The sequence below is a fragment of the Cebidichthys violaceus genome, unplaced genomic scaffold (genome assembly GCF_023349555.1).
Source record: "Cebidichthys violaceus isolate CVI_PGR_0920_01 unplaced genomic scaffold, fCebVio1.0.p SCAF_3, whole genome shotgun sequence".
Taxonomy (NCBI): domain Eukaryota; kingdom Metazoa; phylum Chordata; class Actinopteri; order Perciformes; family Stichaeidae; genus Cebidichthys; species Cebidichthys violaceus.
Window position 1 is genome coordinate 2397030 of NW_027176483.1, and position 20828 is coordinate 2417857.

A 20828-nucleotide genomic window follows, 5' to 3' on the forward strand; every position below is an offset into this window, starting at 1 on the left:
TAAACTCACAGAGGGAAGACCAGCGTCTTCCTCCAGGCGTCTTCCTGAGCGCGAGAATGTGCCACCGTCTCTCCGCCCCACAGAACCATCACTGCAAAGACAACAGGTAACCGACACAGTTAATGCTCGGTGAACGGTAAATGTGTGTTTTTATGGTCAATTACTGTGTGGGAGACAAGATGCTTTCCACTGAAAAGCCTATAGTCTAGCACAATAGTTTATTTGCAAGACATTTCCTGAATGAGGTTTTGTATTAAAATTGTGTTTTACTTGCTGGATTCAAAATTGTGTTCATTTATTTGTTATTTAGAGTTGTTTGGAGAGTCATTTAGGCCCATGAAGGATGCTCACTCTCTCGTCTGATCTCTCAGCAGTGAGAGCTTGAAGCACCATCTAGAGGGTTGTTTATGGAATTGCTTGCTATGGAGTTGCATAAAGAGAGAGAGGCATGACCGCGTACTACAACCGAATGGACTGATGTATCTGTTGTGTCTTGTATGATACGTTTACTGGTGAAAAACTAGTCCAAACGAGACCATGAACGATGCACTGGTGAGAAGTATTTTTCACATATTGCCCGTTCAGACAGAAAAAGACATAATCCAGATTCTTAATATAAAATAACAGAGGACTTTGTGTTCTTGTCTGAACCCCAACTGTCTCTAGCTTAGCATTATCTGTCCTCTTTTGTGTACTTTATGTGCAGGTGGCCTGTTGAGAACCAGGCATCACCTAAGATTTCAAACCATAACTACAAATAACACTTTAAGGAGCAGCAGGATCCCCGTGAAGGTGTACCTACCTGTTTTAGATGTGGTGCTGACTTTTTTTTTGCTGGCTCGGGCGAACGGCGTGAACGGAGGTTCGATGAGGTGACCGGTGTTCGGGTACGACAGGACGGTCAGCAGGTGTCCGTTCCCCGCCCGCTGCATCACCTCCTTCATCTGGACCACAGGAAGCAAAAAAACTAAATCATCTCATAATTCTCAGATGATTTCATGACGTCTTCCTCTTTTAAAACACTTGTTTTAATAACAAGCACACATGTTATTAAAACAGGATGCTGTCATGTCAGTAAACTCACGTCCATTGCAGACTCGTAGGCGGGCCAGTTCTGATCGTCCTCACCCACAACCAGCAGCAGAGGACACTGGAGACGTCCCACCTGCTCAGACACAAACAGCAGCAGCGTTTCAGCTTTTACAGATAAACCTCCAGTTTGGACTTTTACACATTATTTATACTCACTGTTTTGCGTCTATGCATTGACTTTGTACATAATCTACCTGCGCGTAAAAATTTGCGTTCACCATGTTGAGAGCGGCGTGGAGGCAATAGATATGTTCAGAATTTCGTATTGACCAACGTTCATGGTTTAGTTCTCGCTGGGAAATATTGTACGGTTAAATACAGGCAAAACTCCCACAATAAAATAAATAATATTTCAGACTGAAAACACAGATAAAGACAATGAAAACATGAACTGTTAGAGGAGTATGCAGAAAAGGTTCTGTCTGGTGGTACTCACGTCCACTTTGAGTGAGGGGTCGGTGGGGATGGGCAGCAGCAGATCTCGCCAGATCTGATGGTGTTCCTCGTTGAATCGAATCTTATCACCATTTCTGATAGGACAAAAAAAATTAAAAAAAGATAAATGCTTCATAGAAAGCTCACTTTGTCCTGAGGGCGGCGCTAGAGGAAAGATCACGGAATCTAAGGTTCATTCTCTGGGGAGCAGGAGAGTCATCAGCACATTTAACGACAATCTGCAGTAGTTGAGTTGTTGAACCAAAAACTTCTGAAAGTAACTGAAGTCAGATCAACTTACTCGTCAATTAAAGCCATTATTTGTTCAACAGATCCGTCGATCGGCTGCACATGACTCCCACTAATACACACTGCACACCTGAGCTGGGAGACCACACACACACACACACACACACACACACACACACAGGTTTACACATGATCAGCTGAGACTGAAGCCTGATATCTGAACTCAGATATCATGTTATTGGACAAGAGCGAGCAGGACGATAAAATTAGATGAGGCTGTCAGAGGGAGCTGCCCAAAGTTTAAATATTTTAAACTTTTCTCCGTCCATCGCAAAAAGGAGAAAGTTGTTTAAGTTTGCCACACAACGTTAAGAGAAACCTCCATTTTATACATAGAAACAACTTTGCTTTTTAAGAAACCCTAGGTCATAGTCTTAACTTCGCTGGACGAATAGACTATGACCTTACTACTATACTATACTATAGAGTAAGAGAATGGATAACTTCTATGCCCTGTTCGCTCCCTGTTAATGTCAACATTTTGCCGGTCATAAGGAAGAAGAATTCCCTTGATTACCTTTATTAGTCTGCGACACAGAGGTTTATTGCCGTGTAGGTTGAAGATCCTGATCCCGAGTTTTAACCAAGGAACTCGAAGGACCAAATCAACCACGACGAAGTCATCTCACAGTAAGAGGCTTCGTGTCTGGGCATAGTTAGGTCATCGTGTGTTTATTACCTTGCTTTGTTTTGTTTAGGTTTACTGTATTGTTATAACAGATTATTGTGTATGCTCATGGACCGCAGAGTTCCGTTAGCGCTGTGAAGAAACTATTTTTGTATTTCATACACCAGTCACCGCGACTGACGTTGGTAGAGGATCTGCATTGTTTTGAGTCACCCCCCATTTTCTTTTTCTTTCTGATCAACCTTATTAGAATTTAATAAACTTTATAATTTTATTTAAAAAACTAATAAACTGTTATACTTTAAAAAGAGCAACTTTCTGTGATTACTTTGTGCATGTGTATTGTGATAATAGCTGGATACGTGGTTCTCAGCTGCCCCATTATTAATAATTGTTATTGACATTAATAATTCTACTGTATTGATAACCAAACACGCTCCTATCATTCTGTCGGACTGTTTGTCTGTTTGTTTTTGTGCTGTCCAGAACGTGTTGTCCATATGTCATCTATCTGATTCCATGTGAACGCAGCATCGGGCAAGATGGAGACGGTTGTAGCCGCCCACTTTGAGCTTCACAGCCGATCTTAAAAAACCTGTGTGTGACGCCACAGAGACTACATCCGTATTGTATGCAGTCTATGGCTTCAGCTAGGGGAGAGACATTAAACTGCGTCAAGATGCTGACAGTAACTCTGTTATATCCGTCATACCTTAACAACTTGGGAGTAAACCGCCATTCTGAGGGTGATACAGGTGCCGAAGGAAAGGCCCAACATGCCGATCCTGCTGCTGAGGATCTGAGGATGCTGCTCCAGGACTCTGTAGGCCGTCTGCAGCGGGGGAAACATGTCAGAAAAAGGTGTCACACATTGTTGGTAGATTCATTTTAAAAAGTTAATTGTGGAGGTGGACGCCATGGTTCTTTTTCAACGGTCGGCTGAAGACCAAAAGGTTCACCCATGTGCCTTCTTGTCCCGGAAGCTGTCCCCCGTGGAGAGGAATTATGACATTGGGAACCGGGAGTTGTTGGCGGTAAAACTTGGACTGGAGGAATGGAGACACTGGTTGGAGGGAGCGGAGCAGCCGTTTGTGGTCTTGACAGAACACAAAAATCTGGATTACATACGTTCGGCCAAGCGACTGACCTCGTCAAGCTAGGTGGGCCCTGTTTTTTAACCGTTTTGAGTTTTGACTCTCATACAGACCAGGCTCCAAGAATGTCAAACCCGCTGCCTTGTCTCGTCAGTTCCAGCCTGAGAGCTCTCCTTCCCATCCTGAAGGTATCCTCTCTCCTGAGTGCGATATTGGTGCGGTAACCTGGGAGGTGGAAGACAAGGTAAAGCACTCCCATGCTGAACATGTTACAAGATGTTTTCCAACTGCATGATCTGTCCAATAATGTGGTGGTCCGAGTTTTGCAGGTTGCTGGGAGCCCTAGTCAGTCTGTCATCGGGGTTCCATCCTCAATCTAATGGGCAAGCTGAGAGAATGAATCAGGAGATGGAGACAGCTTTACGCTGTCTCTCCTCCCCGCAACCCCTCCTCCTGGTCTAAGCAGCTCTTGTGGGTCGAGTATGCCCACAACACCCTTACCAGTTCAGCAACCGGCCTCTCACCTTTCCAGTGTGCTCGGGGATACCAGCCACCACTCTTCAGTCTTCAGTCCAGGCATTCATCCAGTGGTGCCGACACACATGGAGGCAGGCTCCTCGTTTTGTGGGCCCATTCCCTGCTTCTCGAGTCATCAATCCTGCAGCCATCCATCCTCGTCTGCCATCGTCCATGAGAATTCATCCCACCTTCAATGTCTCCAGGATTAAACCTGTCAAGGAGAGTCCGCTTCAGCCCTCCCCAGACCCCCGCCAACCCCCCAGCTCATCGATGGGGCACCTGCCTACACGGTCCGTCGCCTGCTCAAATCTCGCCGATGGGGTAGGGGAGTGCAGTACCGAGTGGACTGGGAGGGTTATGGTCCTGAAGAGCGCTCATGGGTCCCGGCTCGCAGTATACCGGATCCCTTCCTGATCACAAAATAACACCAGACTCATCCGGACAAACCCAGTGGGATGTCAAGAGCCGTCCCTAGAGGGGGAGGTTCTGTCACAAAGTCAACTTCATCTTAGATTGTTTTCATGAATGAATGTGTTTTAGATTTTAGTTTTACCTCGAAATACTCAATGTCCACTATCTTCCCAGTTTCCCTGGTGATTTTAGGTGTCAGGTAGTCGAGGACCAGGGTGGCGACGCCATGGGAGGCCAGCAGCGCTGCGCGATACTCCATCAACTTCCCTCCACGCCCCCACAGGTCCAAGAGGCCGGGGAACAGACCCGGACCTTCAGACGAGACAAAACACCAAAAACAGTTCACAGTTTAAAAGACGATGATATTGTTTATTTATTTATTGTTTATGTTCTCTCTGATGGAAACATTATTCATATCTTTCCTACCTTCATTTCTCACAATTTAATTTAACAGACTCAACTATCTCAAGCTGAACTTGGTTAACTTTCATGATTAATGTTCATCCCCGTCACACCAGAGCTCCACCCAGAGAACACCTCCCTCCAGACTCTGTTCTGGTCCTACCTGAGGGGAGGAAGAGGGTCGCTGTGAGTCCGCCCTCTGTAATCGGGATCCTGCGGACGCCGGGCGCCATGTACCAGCGCTCCACCACCACACCGGCCAACGGCACCTGGTCCACGAAGCCCTCAGTCAGGTAACCCTGGTACACTGAGACTGTGACCTCCATGGGAGTCTGGACATTTATCTTCCTCATCCTGAGGGATGGTGGTAAAGAGTTGACTCTGATACTGATTCAGTATTGATTGGTTTCATCTGAACATCTCTATCTTTGTTGGCTTACCTGAGCCCAGGTTTGCTGCCTGGAACTGGTCTGAGGCTCCACATTAGACCCATCGGTTCAACCCCAGAATATGTCCCGCCCAGACTGGGATCCTCGGAAACTGAAGTAAAAGGCATGAAGAAATATTTCTCATTTCGATGTTCATTCTTTCCAAATTGTTGCATAGTTCTAAAACAAAATACGTTCAGGTCGAGGTATTGAACCGCATACCGTTCACAGTCCCAGTGGCGTTGGCGGTGTAGTGAGCGAACGCCTCCCAGCTGTGTCCGTCTTCACACTGGTAGAGGGCGTAGACGGTCAGCAGGGAACCAGGGAGGACGTTCTGGACCAGGACGATGAACTTCTCGTCCATGAGCCCTCTGGACGGCTGGACGGACAGCTTCACACAGCACTGCTTCCTGTCCATCCTGAACTGAGACACAAAACAACCAGAGACAGATATGATAAAATAATCAAACTAATCGGACTGGACTGATACCACGAGAGAGAAGAGAGGAAACTGTATTTCCTGATAATGGAAGATGGTGAATTCAGTTAACCGGAAAGTTATGTTAATTAAATTCATCTGTTATTTACCTTTTTGTCCAAATGTCCAGACTTACAGTAGATCTATACATTTTATAGAAAGAGAACCCTTTCCGTCACAAATTCCCCTTCAGATTAGATTGTTTTCACCTGTTTCTAACTCTCCTTGTCATTTCAGGTCCTGCCATTCACACCCTATCATCACTCTGGTCAAATCACAAATAGTCCAGTAGGTCCAGATAGAAACTTTATTGCCGAGTTTGACTTGACAGGGTGTACAGAAATACCTTTGTAATTTGTACTTGGAAGTAGGTATTTGCGTGGTTTCTGAACTCGGAAAAATAAACAAAGGAAAACCATTAAAGCATTGTGAAGAACGGCATGGCACGATATGCTCAGCACGGCCACAAGGTGGAACCATGAGGCCACAATGGTGACCACTACCCACACTCAATCACCCCATTAAATAGGAATAGCAGCAATTTACCATCAAGGCATTTAGTTATATCACCCACAGGTAGGACACCAAGACTACAGACTGGGAATATAACAAATACTAACCTGTGGACATTAGTACCTGACTAAACTCACAGACTTAATATGAATTCAGCAATACAATGAGTTTACAAACGAGTAAGGACCAAACGGAGGCGCATTGAATTAGAATGACCAGCAGTCACAGAAATGAAACTGAGCAGGAATCACCCAAACTGTACATACACCATAGACATATGCCTTTAAAGTGCCATATAAATGAAGTTATTATTATTATAGAGGCGGAGCATACCATTCTAAGAGGGGAGGTGGAACAGTCCAAGTGGTGTGAACTTTGTAACAGGTGGAATGTAAATTCACTCATGTATGCTGTGCAAAAGAACTAATTTGAGGTTCTTGTACTTCAGTTAAATCTTTTCTATTCATGACCCAACAGTGTGGTATTAATACTTAACGTAACGTTACTTTCAGTCCGAGTTCAACAGGTCAAAGTCTCATTTCATGAACCCTCAAAATGCTTCGTTATGGTGAATGAACCACTTACTGACCTCGGATCTGTTGTCTTCAGGGTTTTGTCGTCAGCGTCTGGAGACAAATCTGTGACTGAATCCGTGTGAATCAAACTCTAAATCAAACTTTTACTTCTGGTCTGGAGTTTAGCCTCAGTTTAGAGCTCTTATCTCCTCCCACAGAAACATCACCGCGTCCCGGACCATAGACTCTGGCTCAATCCCAAACCTCCGCACCCAGGGGACATTTCTGTCCCACTGTCAAATGGTGGAGTGTTTGAGGGCTCTCTCGCAGACAATTTGAGCCCTTTATGAAAACTTTCCATAAGTCAGCATTAGATGCAGACTTTGCTCAAAGCAATCACCCACAATTCATTGCAATGGGACGTCAAACACGGGGCAACCAGTGGAACCTTGGAGACGTAAAAACGACACCTGTGTGTGACGCCTGTATTAACATTTATACAGTAACATTAAGGATTAAAGATGGAACAACAAAACCACATTATCAGAGGATATTTATTAATTTATTTAGTCACACAAGATGCCACCTTTAAGTCACCAAAACTCCAGATTTAATCAAAAACACACAAAAGTACAGGCGTACTCATCTCTTTATGTTGAACGTTTACGTATCATGTGTCATATACTTGTAAAGTGCAAGTGGGATTATTAATTATTAATAAAGTAATTCTTCATCATCTTCTTCAAGAGTTGGAGAAGTTACTATTCATAAGCTCTGAAAAGCTATTTAGGCAAGACTTTATTTTACAGGTCCAACAATATCATAATCTTTTTAAGCAGATATCCAGGACTGAACGTTGGGGATTTTTTAAATGTATTTTTAAGTTAGTCTTTTAAACTAAAATATGTCAAAGAAGTATCAAACTCCTTCAAGGAAAAACTCGCAGGTTTAGCGTAGTTAGTGTGCGTAACGTTAGCGAGCGTCTGGTCATGTATGTAGCAATAAAACATATCATCGTTCAACGATTCGTATGATATCTGACGAAAAGTGAAAATTTGTAACTGTAGACAAGTGATTCGCAGAAACATGTTTATTCATTTTGTATGTTATTAATGTAATGATGGTACATTTATATTATTACAGAATGCAGGATAAAAAAATAAAAAAACAGATCTCTGTCTTTATGAATCGATCCACAGAAAATGTAAATACGGTTCGATAATGTATTAATCAAAAACAATCCTCTGCTGTCGGCTTCTCCAGTATGAGGTTTTGATGGTTTTCTCTGTTTTCTATCATAGTAAACTAAATATCTTTGGATGCTTTTGACCGAACCAATAAAACAGTAAGTACATGTAATCTCAAAAGGAACAACAGCTAGATGTCATCAAAAAAAATTGCAACCTTGAACATAAGCTGAAGAGTGTGATGATGAAAGCACTTTGTAAATTTGATGAGTAAATAAATAATTAAACTTTAATATTATTACCAGTTATTCATCTTTTGTACTGATTCAACCAGGAACTTCTCATGTCAATCAAAGCATGAAACGTGAGTTACGTAATATTATCTACGAGGACACATGAACAAGACTTTTACTTGCTGAACCAGAGGCTCCTGAAGTAGCTCTTCCCAGTTAGAGACTTCATAATTAACAGGCGTTGACTTGGTTACAGGTTGGAAAGTGAAGTTGCACCAGGGTTTGAGCCGCCGTACAGATTCTCCCTCAGAAAGACCAGCGTCTTCCTCCAGGCGTCTTCCTGAGCGCGAGAATGTGCCACCGTCTCCCCGCCCCACAGAACCATTACTGCAAAGACAACAGGCAACTGAAACAGCCGTCCAACCTCCAAACTCAAGTCATCTCGCAGAGTCGGTATTAATTCATGCTCCACATTAAGTACTTTTTGTGCAGGTGGCCTGTTGAGAACCAATCAAAATCCAGGCATCACCTAAGATTTCAAACCATAACTATGAATAAGATCTTTTAGGACACTTTAAGGAGCAGCAGGAACCCCGTGAAGGTGTACCTACCTGTGTGAGGTGGGGTGGTGACTGTTTTAAAGGTGCTGAATCGGGCGAACGGCGTGAACGGAGGTTCGATGAGGTGACCGGCGTTCGGGTACGACAGGACAGTCAGCAGGTGTTCGTTCCCCGCCCGCTGCATCATCTCCTTCATCTGGACCACAGGAAGCAAAAAAAAAAACAAATCATCTCATAATTCTTTGATGATTTCACTCCCTGGCCGTTGCCATATGTATATGTTGCAGGTACCAGGACTGGTACCAAATAGCCAGATAATAGTTTCTGCAAACAGGACGAATAAATTTTGCCTCGCTCTGCAGAATCACATTTATTTACCATATTCAAATCATATCTATAATGTCTGTTATACCATGTCATGTGAAAATACCTCCAAAAATACTGTCAATACAATCATACAAGTTGTCCACTTTCACATTTTAACACTTACTTAGCTTACTTACTGAGTTGTAAGTCCTGTTAACCAAAATAAAATAGCAATATCTGCTACACCTCTAGGTTTCATTTAACTCGATTACTTCCTCACCCTCACGTTAGCCTGCCCCCTGCTGGCTACAGGATGGAATGTACATTCTATACAAAGTGAAGTCACTTATAGAACTTTTAAAAGTCACTTCTAAAACTATTGCCAGAATATACTTCACTGTAAAAACATGTTGGGTGTACATGAAAACAAAATAACTTAACACACAATGTGACAACACATTGGTGGGCGTACTAGGGGTGTAACGATTAAAAAAATTCCCGGTTCGGTTCAATACGATACAGTGCTGCCACGGTTCGATACGTTTTGGCACTTTTTCAATACAGCAAAAAAGCATAAATGCCAAATCCTCACTGGTGAGACTCTCAAGGGGGCGTGTCTGAAGAACATGGCTCTTCATCTCTCATTCAGTAGTGAGCTAATGTGTCGTTATGTGAGGAATTTAAAGTTTAAAAGCATTCCTAGTATGTTTAATAGCACCCCTAGTGGTGGCTATTTTATGTCAATGTTTACTTATAAGTTTTAAACCAAAGGTATAATTGTTATATAATATGTCATAACATGTTTGCTTGTAGAAGTTTAAACCAGGGAGTGTGGTCATTGAATGTGTATTGAGTGTCTGTGGTGAGGGGGGGGGGGGTTTGAGGGATGTGCCAGGAGCGGGGGGAGGATAGGTGCTGGCTGGGGCGAGGTGTCTGCCCAGAACAATGGGTCATAGGCCAAGAGGGGAGCTTACTGGATTTCAGCCAATCGTTGAGCTGATCGACGGTTGTGAGGTGAGAACTTTTTAGAGACTTTGGAGGGACAAGAGGACTGTGAATCCTGGGCCATCTTCAGACCAGACAGGGCCTCACTTTCATGAAATTGACATGTCTGTTTTGTTATTAATAGTGTATTCGGTTTGTAACTGTTTTGCTTCTGTAGTTATTAAATATCTTTTGATTTGATTTGAGTTTGTAGCATGTGTGCTGTTGTTGGTTTTCCCGCTAAGCTAGTTTAGCGTAGCGTGCCTCACAGAACAAACGTGCCTCACCAGAGTACAATGTTTTCTTTCCGTGGTGGGCGTGTCAGACAGCACGTTGTCTGTTACGTCGGGTGGGTTGCCATCTTGAGCGCAGTGGCTCCACCGAGAACATTTAAGTTTTTCCAAATGCAATGGTATTATTCAAACGCATTGTTCGGTTCATAATGCGTACTGAACTGTGAGCCTCGTACCAAATGGTTCAATATGAATATGTGTATTGTTAAACACCAAATATACGTATATACATCTTTGTAGTATATACGTATATACATATAAGTATATACATATATATAATATGTCGTCATGTCAGTAAACTCACGTCCATTGCAGACTCGTAGGCGGGCCAGTTCTGATCGTCCTCACCCACAACCAGCAGCAGAGGACACTGGAGACGTCCCACCTGCTCAGACACAAACAGCAGCAGCGTTTCAGCTTTTATACATAAACCTCCAGTTTGGACTTTTACACATAAACCTCCAGTTTGGACTTTTACACATAAACCTCCAGTTTGGACTTTTACACATAAACCTCCAGTTTGGACTTTTATACATAAACCTCCAGTTTGGACTTTTATACATAAACCTCCAGTTTGGACTTTCATTAACTACGACAACTGTCACACATCTATTATTCAAAGGAGCAAAAAGTTGTCAAATAACTCCTTTTAATCTTGCACAATAAAATCCACAAATGTTTTCTGTATCGCCTGCCAACACATGTGGAAATAGTTTAATTTATCTGTAGATTTTGGAGATGTTCCTCATTTTTGTAAACTTGACAATCAAAATACTACCCAGAAAGCACAGAGAGAGGTAACATGAAACAGTTGTCCATGTGATATGCTTTAAGAAACAACAAAAAGATATTATGGGGTGCCATGGTAGTTAAGTGATTAAGTGGTAGTGATAACGTTCATGGTTTAGTTTTTGCTCAGAAATATTGTGCGATTAAATGAAGCCAAAACTCAAACTAAAAAATTTAAATAAAAAAATCAAGAAAAACAACTGTTAGAGGAGTATGCAGAAAAGGTTCTGTCTGGTGGTACTCACGTCCACTTTGAGTGAGGGGTCGGTGGGGATGGGCAGCAGCAGATCTTGCGAGATCACATGGTTTTCCTCGTTGAATCGAGTCTTATCACCATTTCTGATAGGACAAAAAAAAGATAAATGCTTCATAGAAAGCTCATTTGTCGTAAGGGTGACACTAGAGGAAAGATCACAGCGTCATTAGAATCTAAGGTTCATTCTCTGGAGAGCAGGAGAGTCATCAGCACATTTAACAACAATCTGACCGTTAGTAGTTGAGTTGTTGAACTTCTGAAAGTAACTGAAGTCAGATCAACTTACCCGTCAATGAAAGCCAATATTTGTTCCACAGATCCGTCGATCGGCTGCACGTGACTCCCACTAATACACACTGCACACCTGAGCTGGGAGACCACACACACACACACACACACACACACACACACACACACACACACAGGTTTACACTTGATCCGCTAAGACTGAAACCTGATATCTGAACTCATGACAATGGACAGAAAAATATCCAATAAGTGACACAGAACAGAAAAACTACAAAGGTCAAATGGTCACTTGAGGCTCCTAAAGCGAGTTGATCTTTATAGACCTCCAAGTTAAAATGCCAAACTTTACAGCAGAAATAAACATGTTTATCACCTGGTATAAGAAACGGGTCTGGTCTCTAAAGGTAATAACCCCCAAAACTGTACTAGGGCTCAATTTTTAAAACAACTCACCCATTTTAATTATATTAAGACTTAATATAAGCAGCGTGGCTGCTTTGAGTGACAGGTGGGTGTCATCTCAGGCCGCTAGCTGCTAGCTGTCTGCTCTGCTGCATCTTCCGCCTCAACTCCACGACGATCCAGCTCACATTTTTTAATTGATCAGTTATGCTGCATTCACATGGAATCAGGCAGACGGCAAACCAGACATCATGTTTGTGGAGCGAACAGGACAATAACATTAGGTGAGGCTGTCAGAGAGAGCAGGCCAAAGTTTAAATATTTGTATCTCTTCTCTGTCCACCGCGACAGAATTTATAACCGGGTGTTACGAAGCTCCCTCACACAAGGAGAAAGTTGTTTAAGTTTGCCACAGAATGTTAAGATAAACCTTTATTTTAGAGCTACATGCATTACCAGAATAACTACATAAAATAGACCTGAAATAATTTTGTTGAGATTTCACCATGTGCTCTGAACAAATGGGCTTGCAGGGCCTGCAAGGCCTGCAGAGGTGTCAAAAGCCTGATTTGAGTTTAAGATAACACCAAACTTCAGGAGACGCTAAGTCACACCTAAGTGTGACTTTTCATTCAAACTAAACACTGGGGTGTCATTGGACGAGAGCCACAGACACCCCAGGACTTCCTGTGCTGCAGCCCTGCCTGTCCCTGAAGATATAAAACTCTGAGTCACCCCTAGCTCTTTGCCATTCCACGCAATTCGATTCATAGGCAAGGAGGCACAGAAACAACTTTGCTTTTTAAGAAACCCTAGGTCATAGTCTTAACTTCGCTGGATGAATAGACTTTTTTTTTTGGATCCCGAGGAAGAGAATGGATAACTTCTATGCCCCGTTCTCTCCCCGTTAACGTCAACATTTTGCTGGTCATAAGGAAGAAGAATTCCCTTAATTTCTGAGGAAAACTCTTTGCCACACAGAGGTTTATCGGCGTGCAGCTTGAAGCTCCGGATCACGAGTTTTAACCAAGGAACTCGAAGGTCCAAGTCGACCACGGCGACTCTCGCAGTAAGAGGCTTAGTGTCTGGGCATAGTTAGGTCAGAGTGTGTTTATTACCTTGCTTTGTTTTGTTTGAGTTTACTGTATTGTTATAACAGATTCTTGTGTATGCTCACGGACCGCCGAGTGCCGTTAGCGCTGTGAAGAAACTACTGTTGTATTTCATACTGCTGCAACCGTGGTGTGTTAGATAAGTCATCGTGAGTGAAGTTGGCAATCAGTTCAAAGAGCAGAACAGTGGCTGGTTGAATTCAAGTTCGCCAGTTGTGTTTTTGTGTGATAGAATAGCAATCTCCATGTTTTGCCGTGTTGGTGAGGAGCTGCCTTGTTTTGAGTGTCCCCCCTCCTTTTTCTTTTTCCCTCCTCTTTTACTAAAACCCTGTCACGGTTTTGGGTTTTTGTTTAGTTGTTTCTTCCGTTTTATTTTGACTTTCCCTGCCTCTTGTGTCCTGTGTTAATTTAATTTCCTGTCCTTGTCAGTTTCCCGCCTCTGTGATTGTCTGCCCCGCCCTTAATTGAACCCTGCTGTGTCTAATCACCTGCACCTTCCCTGTGCTCATAATTGTATAGTAGTTGTTGTTAGGTTTAGATACTATTTGATTTTGATCCACGTTATTAGAATTTAATAAACTCTGTTACACTTTAAAGAGAAGCTTTCTGCGATTACTTTGTGCATTTGTATTGTGATAGTAGCTGGATACGTGGTCTGTGCTCGAATTCAAACCTTCACCGTTCACTCTGGATGTGAAATAGTACTTTGCTTATTGACATTGTGAGTGAACACTAATTATGAGACTTAATTTATAGTTTGGTTATTGGTCCCTGTTCTCAGGGTGGTGCCCCGTTATTATTAATAATTGTTAATAATCTTATTGACATTAATAATTTTATTGATGTCAATAATTTAGTTTTTCATATTTGCTAATAACCAAACACGCTCGTGATAGATCCCAACAATTTAGTTTGATATATTTAATTTCATATTCATCATGCGTAGGTTTTTTTTGTTTGTTTTTTTGCCGTCCTATCATTCTGTCCGACTGGTTTTTTTGGGGGTTTTTTTGGGGGGGGGGCGCGTTTCCTGTGCTGTCCAGAAGGTGTCCGTATAACGTCTGATTCCATGTGAAAGCAGCATCGGGCAAGATGGAGACGGTCGTAGCCGCCCACTTTGAGCTTCACAGCGGGTCTTAAAAAACCTGTATGTGATGTCACGGAGACTACGTCCCTATTTTATGCAGTCTATGGCTTCAGCTAGGGAAGAGACATTAAACTGTGTCAAGATGATGACAGTAACTCTGTTATAGCTTTCTTACCTTCACAACTTGGGAGTAAACCGCCATTCTGAGAGTGATACTGGTGCCGAAGGAAAGGCCCAACATGCCGATCCTGCTGCCGAGGATCTGAGGATGCTGCTCCAGGACTCTGTAGGCCGTCTGCAGCAGGGGAAACATGTCAGAAAAAGGTGTCACACATTGTTGGTAGATTCATTTTAAAAACATTATTAGTATCATCGTATACACGTACATGAAATGTGACCTCTCCGTTTAAAGGGATAGTTCAGTGGCAGAAAAGTTTCATCGGGTCTCTTCACTTGCTCCGACATGTTCTCAGTATTTCTAAAATCCTGTGTGTGACTCTGAGGTTCATGAATGGGCGGACACTATTTGCACTATTAGTAGACGTGTGTGCAATCGGTGAGGACGATAGAAACAATATATGTACGTTTCTGAATGAACGTGTTTTAGATCAGTCTTACCTCAAAATACTCGTTGTCCACCATCTTCCCAGTTTCCCTGGTGATTTTAGGCGTCAGGTAGTCGAGGGCCAGGGAGGCGATGCCATGGGAGGCCAGCAGCGCTGCGCGATACTCCACCAACTTCCCTCCACCCCCCCACAGGTCCAGGAGGCCGGGGAACGGACCCGGACCTTCAGACGAGACAAAACAGAAATAAACAAACATCATCGTCATGTAAACTGTTTTTAGTGATGTTTTTCTCTGATGGAATCATTCCTACCTTCATTTCTCACGGTTTAATCCAACAGACTCAACTAACTCAAGCTGAACTTGGTTAACTTTCATGGTTAATGTTCATCCCCGTCACACCGGCGCTCCAGCCAGAGAACACCTCCCTCCAGACTCTGTTCTGGTCCTACCTGAGGGGAGGAAGAGGGTCGCTGTGAGTCCGCCCTCTGTAATCGGGATCCTGCGGACGCCGGGCGCCATGTACCAGCGCTCCACCACCACACCGGCCAACGGCACCTGGTCCACAAAGCCCTCAGTCAGGTAACCCTGGTACACTGAGACCATGACCTCCATGGGAGTCTGGACGTTCATCTTCCTCATCCTGAGGGATGATGGTAAAGAGTTGACTCTGATACTGATTCAGTATTGATTGGTTTCATCTGAACATCTCTATCTTTGTTGGCCTACCTGAGTCCAGGTTTGCTGCCTGGAACTGGTCTGAGGCTCCACATCAGACCCATCGGTTCAACCCCAGAATATGTCCCGCCCAGACTGGGATCCTCTGAAACTGTAGGGTAAAAGGGTATAAACAAATTAAAATGTTTCAGAATTTCAACTTATATGACCAGTTTTAATCAATTTTACTTTTATCAAGACTGCTGAATCTTTTAAATTAGAAAAATCTTTCTCCAAACTTTCAGTTTTTAATGTCAGTGAATTTGTTGATTTGGGTTCTAAAAGCTGCACATTATTTGTAAAACTGCGTAAATTTAAAAACGTTTAATTTCTATCCTTAAGACAAAATTGTAATAGTTATACTTCAAACAGTAAAACCTGTAAATTATTCAAACAAATGTACCATTCTAGTAACGCAATTACCAAATGTAACAAAAATTTAGTAAAATTGTTTTTTAAAATGTCTTCATACTTATCCTGTAAACTTCTCACACAATCAATGAAATTAATTCCCTGTTTTTTCCCGGTCTAGGTATTGAACCGCATACCGTTAACAGTCCCAGTGGCGTTGGCGGTGTAGTGAGCGAACGCCTCCCAGCTGTGTCCGTCTTCACACTGGTGGAGGGTGTAGACGGTCAGCTGGGAATCAGGGAGGACATTCTGGACCAGGACGATGAACTTCTCATCCATGAGCCCTCTGGACGGCTGGACGGACAGCTTCACGCAGCACTGCTTCCTGTCCATCCTGAACTGAGACCCAAAACAATTGTCCAAATGCATTAAAACCAATGCTTTTTGCACAGACATACAGTATTTTACAGAACGAGAGCCCTTTCTGAGGCACTGTCTACCATTGTAGAGAGGTGAAGTCTGGGCAACTGTGGCTAAGTGGAGAACAGGGCTGTCCTTCAATCATCGGCGGTTCGATCCCCGGCTCCGGCTCCACTAGTTGCATGACGGTGTGTCCTTGAGCGAGACACTTAACCCCAAAACTGCTCCCGTAGCTGTACGGTATGATAGAATCTGAATTGTAAGTCGCTTTGGATAAAAGCGTCTGCTAAATGACTGTAATTTAATACAAAGTCTCCTAACCCGCCCTTTCGGTGGACATTTTTTTGTACTTCTGTTTAAAAAAGAACCTTCAAAGGAAAACCATTAAAGCATTGTGAACAACGGCATGGCACGCACCGATATAGCTCAGCACGGCCACAAGGTGGAACCATGAGGCCACAATGGTGACCGCTATCTACACTCAATCGTCCCATTAAATGGGAATAGCTAACAGTTAGCAGCAATTAACTATCAAGGCATTTAGTTATATCACCCACAGGTAGGACACCAAGACTACAGACTGGGAATATAACAAATACTAACCTGTGGACATTAGTACCTGACTAAACTTACAGACTTAATATGAATTCAGCAATACAGCAATACATATATATATATGTATATATATATATACATACACATATATATATATATACATATATATATATGTATATATATATATATATATACACACATATATATATATATATATATACATATATATATACACACGTATATATATACGTATATATATATATATATACGTATATATTTTATTTGTTGATTTTACTAAATTATTTTACTAAGTAAAATAATTTAGTATTTATTCTGTTTTATAAAAATAAAACAGAAATAAAACAGAAAAGCAACAACATCACCTAACAGTGTGTTCTAAGAAGTGATTTAATAGAGGTTACTGATTCTGAGAGCCTTATCTCCTCTGGCAGGTCGTTCCAAAGCCGGGGGCCCTGATGTCAAGAACCCGGTCACCTTTAGCTTGAGCCTCGACTTTGGAACAGACAGAAGACCCCCCGACCCCCCCCCGAGGATCTGAGGCTGCCAGCTGGATCATAGGGAGTCAATATTTCCTCTATATATGTTGGGGCCAGACGTGCTTTAAAAGTGATCAGTAACATCTTATAATCAATTCTAAAACCAACAGGGAGCCATGAAGAGAAGTCAGGATTGGGGTGATGTGATGTCATCTGTTAAAACCAGTGAGAAGCAGAGCTGCTGCCTTCTGAACTAGTTGGAGGCGAGAGAGTGACTTTTGGTTGATGCCAGAGCGATAATACAGTATTATTATTACAGTAGTCGAGTCTTCAAAAGATGAACGCATGAATTACTTTTTCCAGGTCAGGGTGAGAGAGGAGTGGTTTGATTTTGGAGATGGTTCTTATTTGAAGAAAACAGGACTCAACAACTTTTGTGATTCGTGGTTTGAAGCTTAAATCTGAATCAAAAACTACTCCTAAGTTTCTGGCAGTGGACTTGATGTTAACAGACAGGGGACCAAGGGCCCTTTTAATGGGAGTGATAGGGTTTGGAGGACTAAATGTTATGATTTCTAATTTTGAGTTTTTGAGTTGAAGAAAATGTTGTGCCATCCAACAGTTGATCTTATTAAGACAATCTAAAAAAGCAGCTAAGCTTCTGGGGTCATCAGGTGTCAAGGAAAGGTATATCTGTGTGTCGTCTGCGAAGCAATGAAAAGAGACATTGTGACGTTGGATGATTTGACCAAGTGGGAGCATGTATATGGAGAATAATATGTGACCTGAGATTGAACCTTGGGGTACACCACAGGTAATAATTTGTTGCCTGATGTCCTTGACTCACACATCTCTTGTGAGGCATCAGTAAAATGACAGGGGGAGAGGGAGACCACAGAGTCGAGTATCTTAAATAGAATTCTTGGATTTGAGTGATTTGCTAAAAATTAAGTTGGAGAAGAAGGAAGTTCTTGCACCTTTAACTGCCGTTTGATAAGTCTTCATTACATCTTTCCAACTCTCTAGAATACATGTAGACCTGTTTTTTCTCTCCATTTTCCTTCCTTTCTCCTACAGTCTCTCTTTACATCATGGGTGGTTTCATTTAGCCAGGGCTGGGGTGTTATAATTTACCTTTTGTCTTTCAGGGGGGCAACAGAGTCCAGGCCCAAACAGAGGGGCATTGAATGTACATTAAGCACCGGCTCTACACAGGTGGAAGCTAACACAGAGGACACTCAATTGTTCTTAAGTGAGCCTATCATTAGAATGACCAGAAGTAGCAGAAATTAAACTGAACACGAGTCACCAAAACAGGGATGAATACTGTACAAACTTAATGTACTTAACTGTTCTAACAACTGGATCATGAATGAACCACTTACTGTCCGCGCAGAGTGAGAGCAGACCTCGGAGCTGTTGTCTTCTGGGTTGTTTGTCGTCTTGTCAGTTGACGTTCAACTCGTCTCAGAGTCTGGAGACAAAGCTGTTACTGAATCTGTGTGAATCAAACTCAAAATCAAACAGAGCTTTAGTTCTCATCTGGAGTTTGGCCTCACCGTGTGGAACTCTTATCTCCTCCCACATCTTCATGTATAGACCCTGGATCAATCCCAACCAACTCTGGCTCAATCCCAACCAACTCTGGCTCAATCCCCCCGCGACACCTGTGTGTTCAGCCTTTATTTAAATTTATACAGTAACATTAAGGATTAAAGATGGAACAAAAAAAAACACATTATCAGAGGATATTTATTCATTTATTGAATATTTAATTTTGTCATTGAAGCATTTGACAAAAACGAGTAAAGAGATTATGTGAAATGACCTCTCATCTTGTGAGGAAAGAGCCTGGAAGACGTTCAAATCAGGCAGCAAAAAGTTTAAAATACCCACAATTGCACATTTCAAGCCCTGACAGTCTCTCAGACTCAACCATTTAACAGGTGACGTCAGAAAGTCCCTGAGGGTCCAGGGTTTGAAGCTTTAGGAGGGACATTGGGATTGGGCCTCTGTTATAGCTGTCTTACCTTAAAAACTTGGGAGTAAACCGTCATTTTAAAGGTGATACTGGTGCCGAAGGAAAGGCCCAACATGCCGATCCTGCTGCCGAGGATCTGAGGATGCTGCTCCAGGACTCTGTAGGCCGTCTGCAGCGGGGGAAACATGTCAGAAAAAGGTGTCACACATTGTTGGTAGATTCATTTTTAAAAACATTATTAGTATCATCGTATACACATACATGAAATGTGACCTCTCCGTTTAAAGGGATAGTTCAGTGGCAGGAGCACTGTCCACTGCCCCCTGTCCACAGCAGTATATTGCTTTGCTCTCGAGCCGGTACTCCTTCCTGTTTCTACAAACCGGGGGCGTGTTGGCCGCCATCTACAGTCGGTAATACACTGCCTATGGATAAGTAGCTCATTACAACACCATTTCAAAACACCACAACTATCCCTTTAAGCGGGCCTCAGCATTTAAGGAGCAGTGGGCTGCCGTGAGCTTTGTACATGTCTCTGCATTTTATATGCAGCCTATATCCTTTTATCTGACACTAAGCATTAGATGTAAAAACAACAATCCTGTGACAGCTTTAGAAAGTAAACCTGAAATATTGTTAATTGGCAACACGTTGATTTGTCTGTCTTGTCTTTTCAAACAGATGTTGTGACGTCCTTCAAATTCATGGGTGATGTAAGTAAAATATTCGGTGGGACAGATAATAAAGCTCAGAGTAGTCCTGAAATGATTAACTGCTCCTCCATTCATTTACCGGAGACTGTTATTGGTTTCATCTGAACAGCTCTATCCTTGTTGGCCTACCAGAGCCCAGGTTGGCTGTCTGGAACTGGTCTGAGGCGCCACATTAGACCCATCGGTTCAACCCCAGAATATGTCCCGCCCAGACTGGGATTCTCTGAAACTGTAGGGTAAAAGGGGATAAACAACTATTTGATCTTTCTACATTTGAACTGAAATGACCAGTTGTAATCTCTTTTACTTTTATCAAGATTTCTGATTGTTTTGAAGAAAATAACTGTTTGGGTTCAATCTGAAGCTTCACATTCTTTTAAATAACAGCTTAAATTTAAAAAAAATATTTTTCCATTCTCACTCCATGATTATAATTTGTATACTTCAAACAATGAAATGTGTAAATCACTCAAAGAAGTTTACCATTCTTGTAACGTAATTACCAGAATTTTACAAAACAATGAACATTTGAAAATAGATTTTTGTTTAATGTCTTCAAACTAATCCTGCAAACATTTCAGACTGTTAAGTGCTTTGAGGCAAATTGAACTATATGAGTAACAATGTACTTGTCTTGAACTCGTTTAGAAAATCATTTTAGGTTCCATATTTGAAGACAAACATATCTAAATAGGAAGCTTCAACTATTCATGAATATTTGCACAAAGGCCTGAATATGAACTCAAGG

The 20828-nt window shown here is 42.3% G+C and overlaps 2 protein-coding genes across 2 annotated transcripts in view; both read right to left on the reverse strand.

Moving 5' to 3' along the window:
* Nucleotides 1-5: 5 nt before the first annotated feature.
* LOC137881927 (peroxisomal succinyl-coenzyme A thioesterase-like) lies at nucleotides 6-7053 on the reverse strand. The gene is made up of 11 exons (XM_068724129.1): nucleotides 6899-7053; nucleotides 5541-5737; nucleotides 5331-5430; nucleotides 5054-5244; nucleotides 4631-4800; nucleotides 3177-3296; nucleotides 1829-1911; nucleotides 1529-1622; nucleotides 1085-1165; nucleotides 803-944; nucleotides 6-91 (listed from the first exon to the last, which is right to left on the reverse strand). The coding sequence occupies exons 2-11, from the start codon at nucleotides 5734-5736 to the stop codon at nucleotides 6-8; spliced, it is 1263 nt and encodes a 420-aa protein (XP_068580230.1). The 5' UTR covers nucleotide 5737; nucleotides 6899-7053.
* Nucleotides 7054-7376: 323 nt separating this feature from the next.
* Nucleotides 7377-20828, reverse strand: part of LOC137881874 (peroxisomal succinyl-coenzyme A thioesterase-like) — a 31077-nt gene continuing 17625 nt past the window's right edge. The window contains exons 2-11 of the mRNA XM_068724055.1: nucleotides 16112-16313; nucleotides 15576-15675; nucleotides 15299-15489; nucleotides 14901-15070; nucleotides 14458-14577; nucleotides 11719-11801; nucleotides 11422-11515; nucleotides 10692-10772; nucleotides 8856-9000; nucleotides 7377-8631 (exon numbers count right to left, since the gene is read on the reverse strand). Coding sequence (XP_068580156.1) covers nucleotides 8495-8631; nucleotides 8856-9000; nucleotides 10692-10772; nucleotides 11422-11515; nucleotides 11719-11801; nucleotides 14458-14577; nucleotides 14901-15070; nucleotides 15299-15489; nucleotides 15576-15675; nucleotides 16112-16307 — 1317 coding nt within the window. The 5' untranslated portion in view covers nucleotides 16308-16313 and the 3' untranslated portion in view covers nucleotides 7377-8494. The remainder of the gene's footprint in view (nucleotides 8632-8855; nucleotides 9001-10691; nucleotides 10773-11421; nucleotides 11516-11718; nucleotides 11802-14457; nucleotides 14578-14900; nucleotides 15071-15298; nucleotides 15490-15575; nucleotides 15676-16111; nucleotides 16314-20828) is intronic.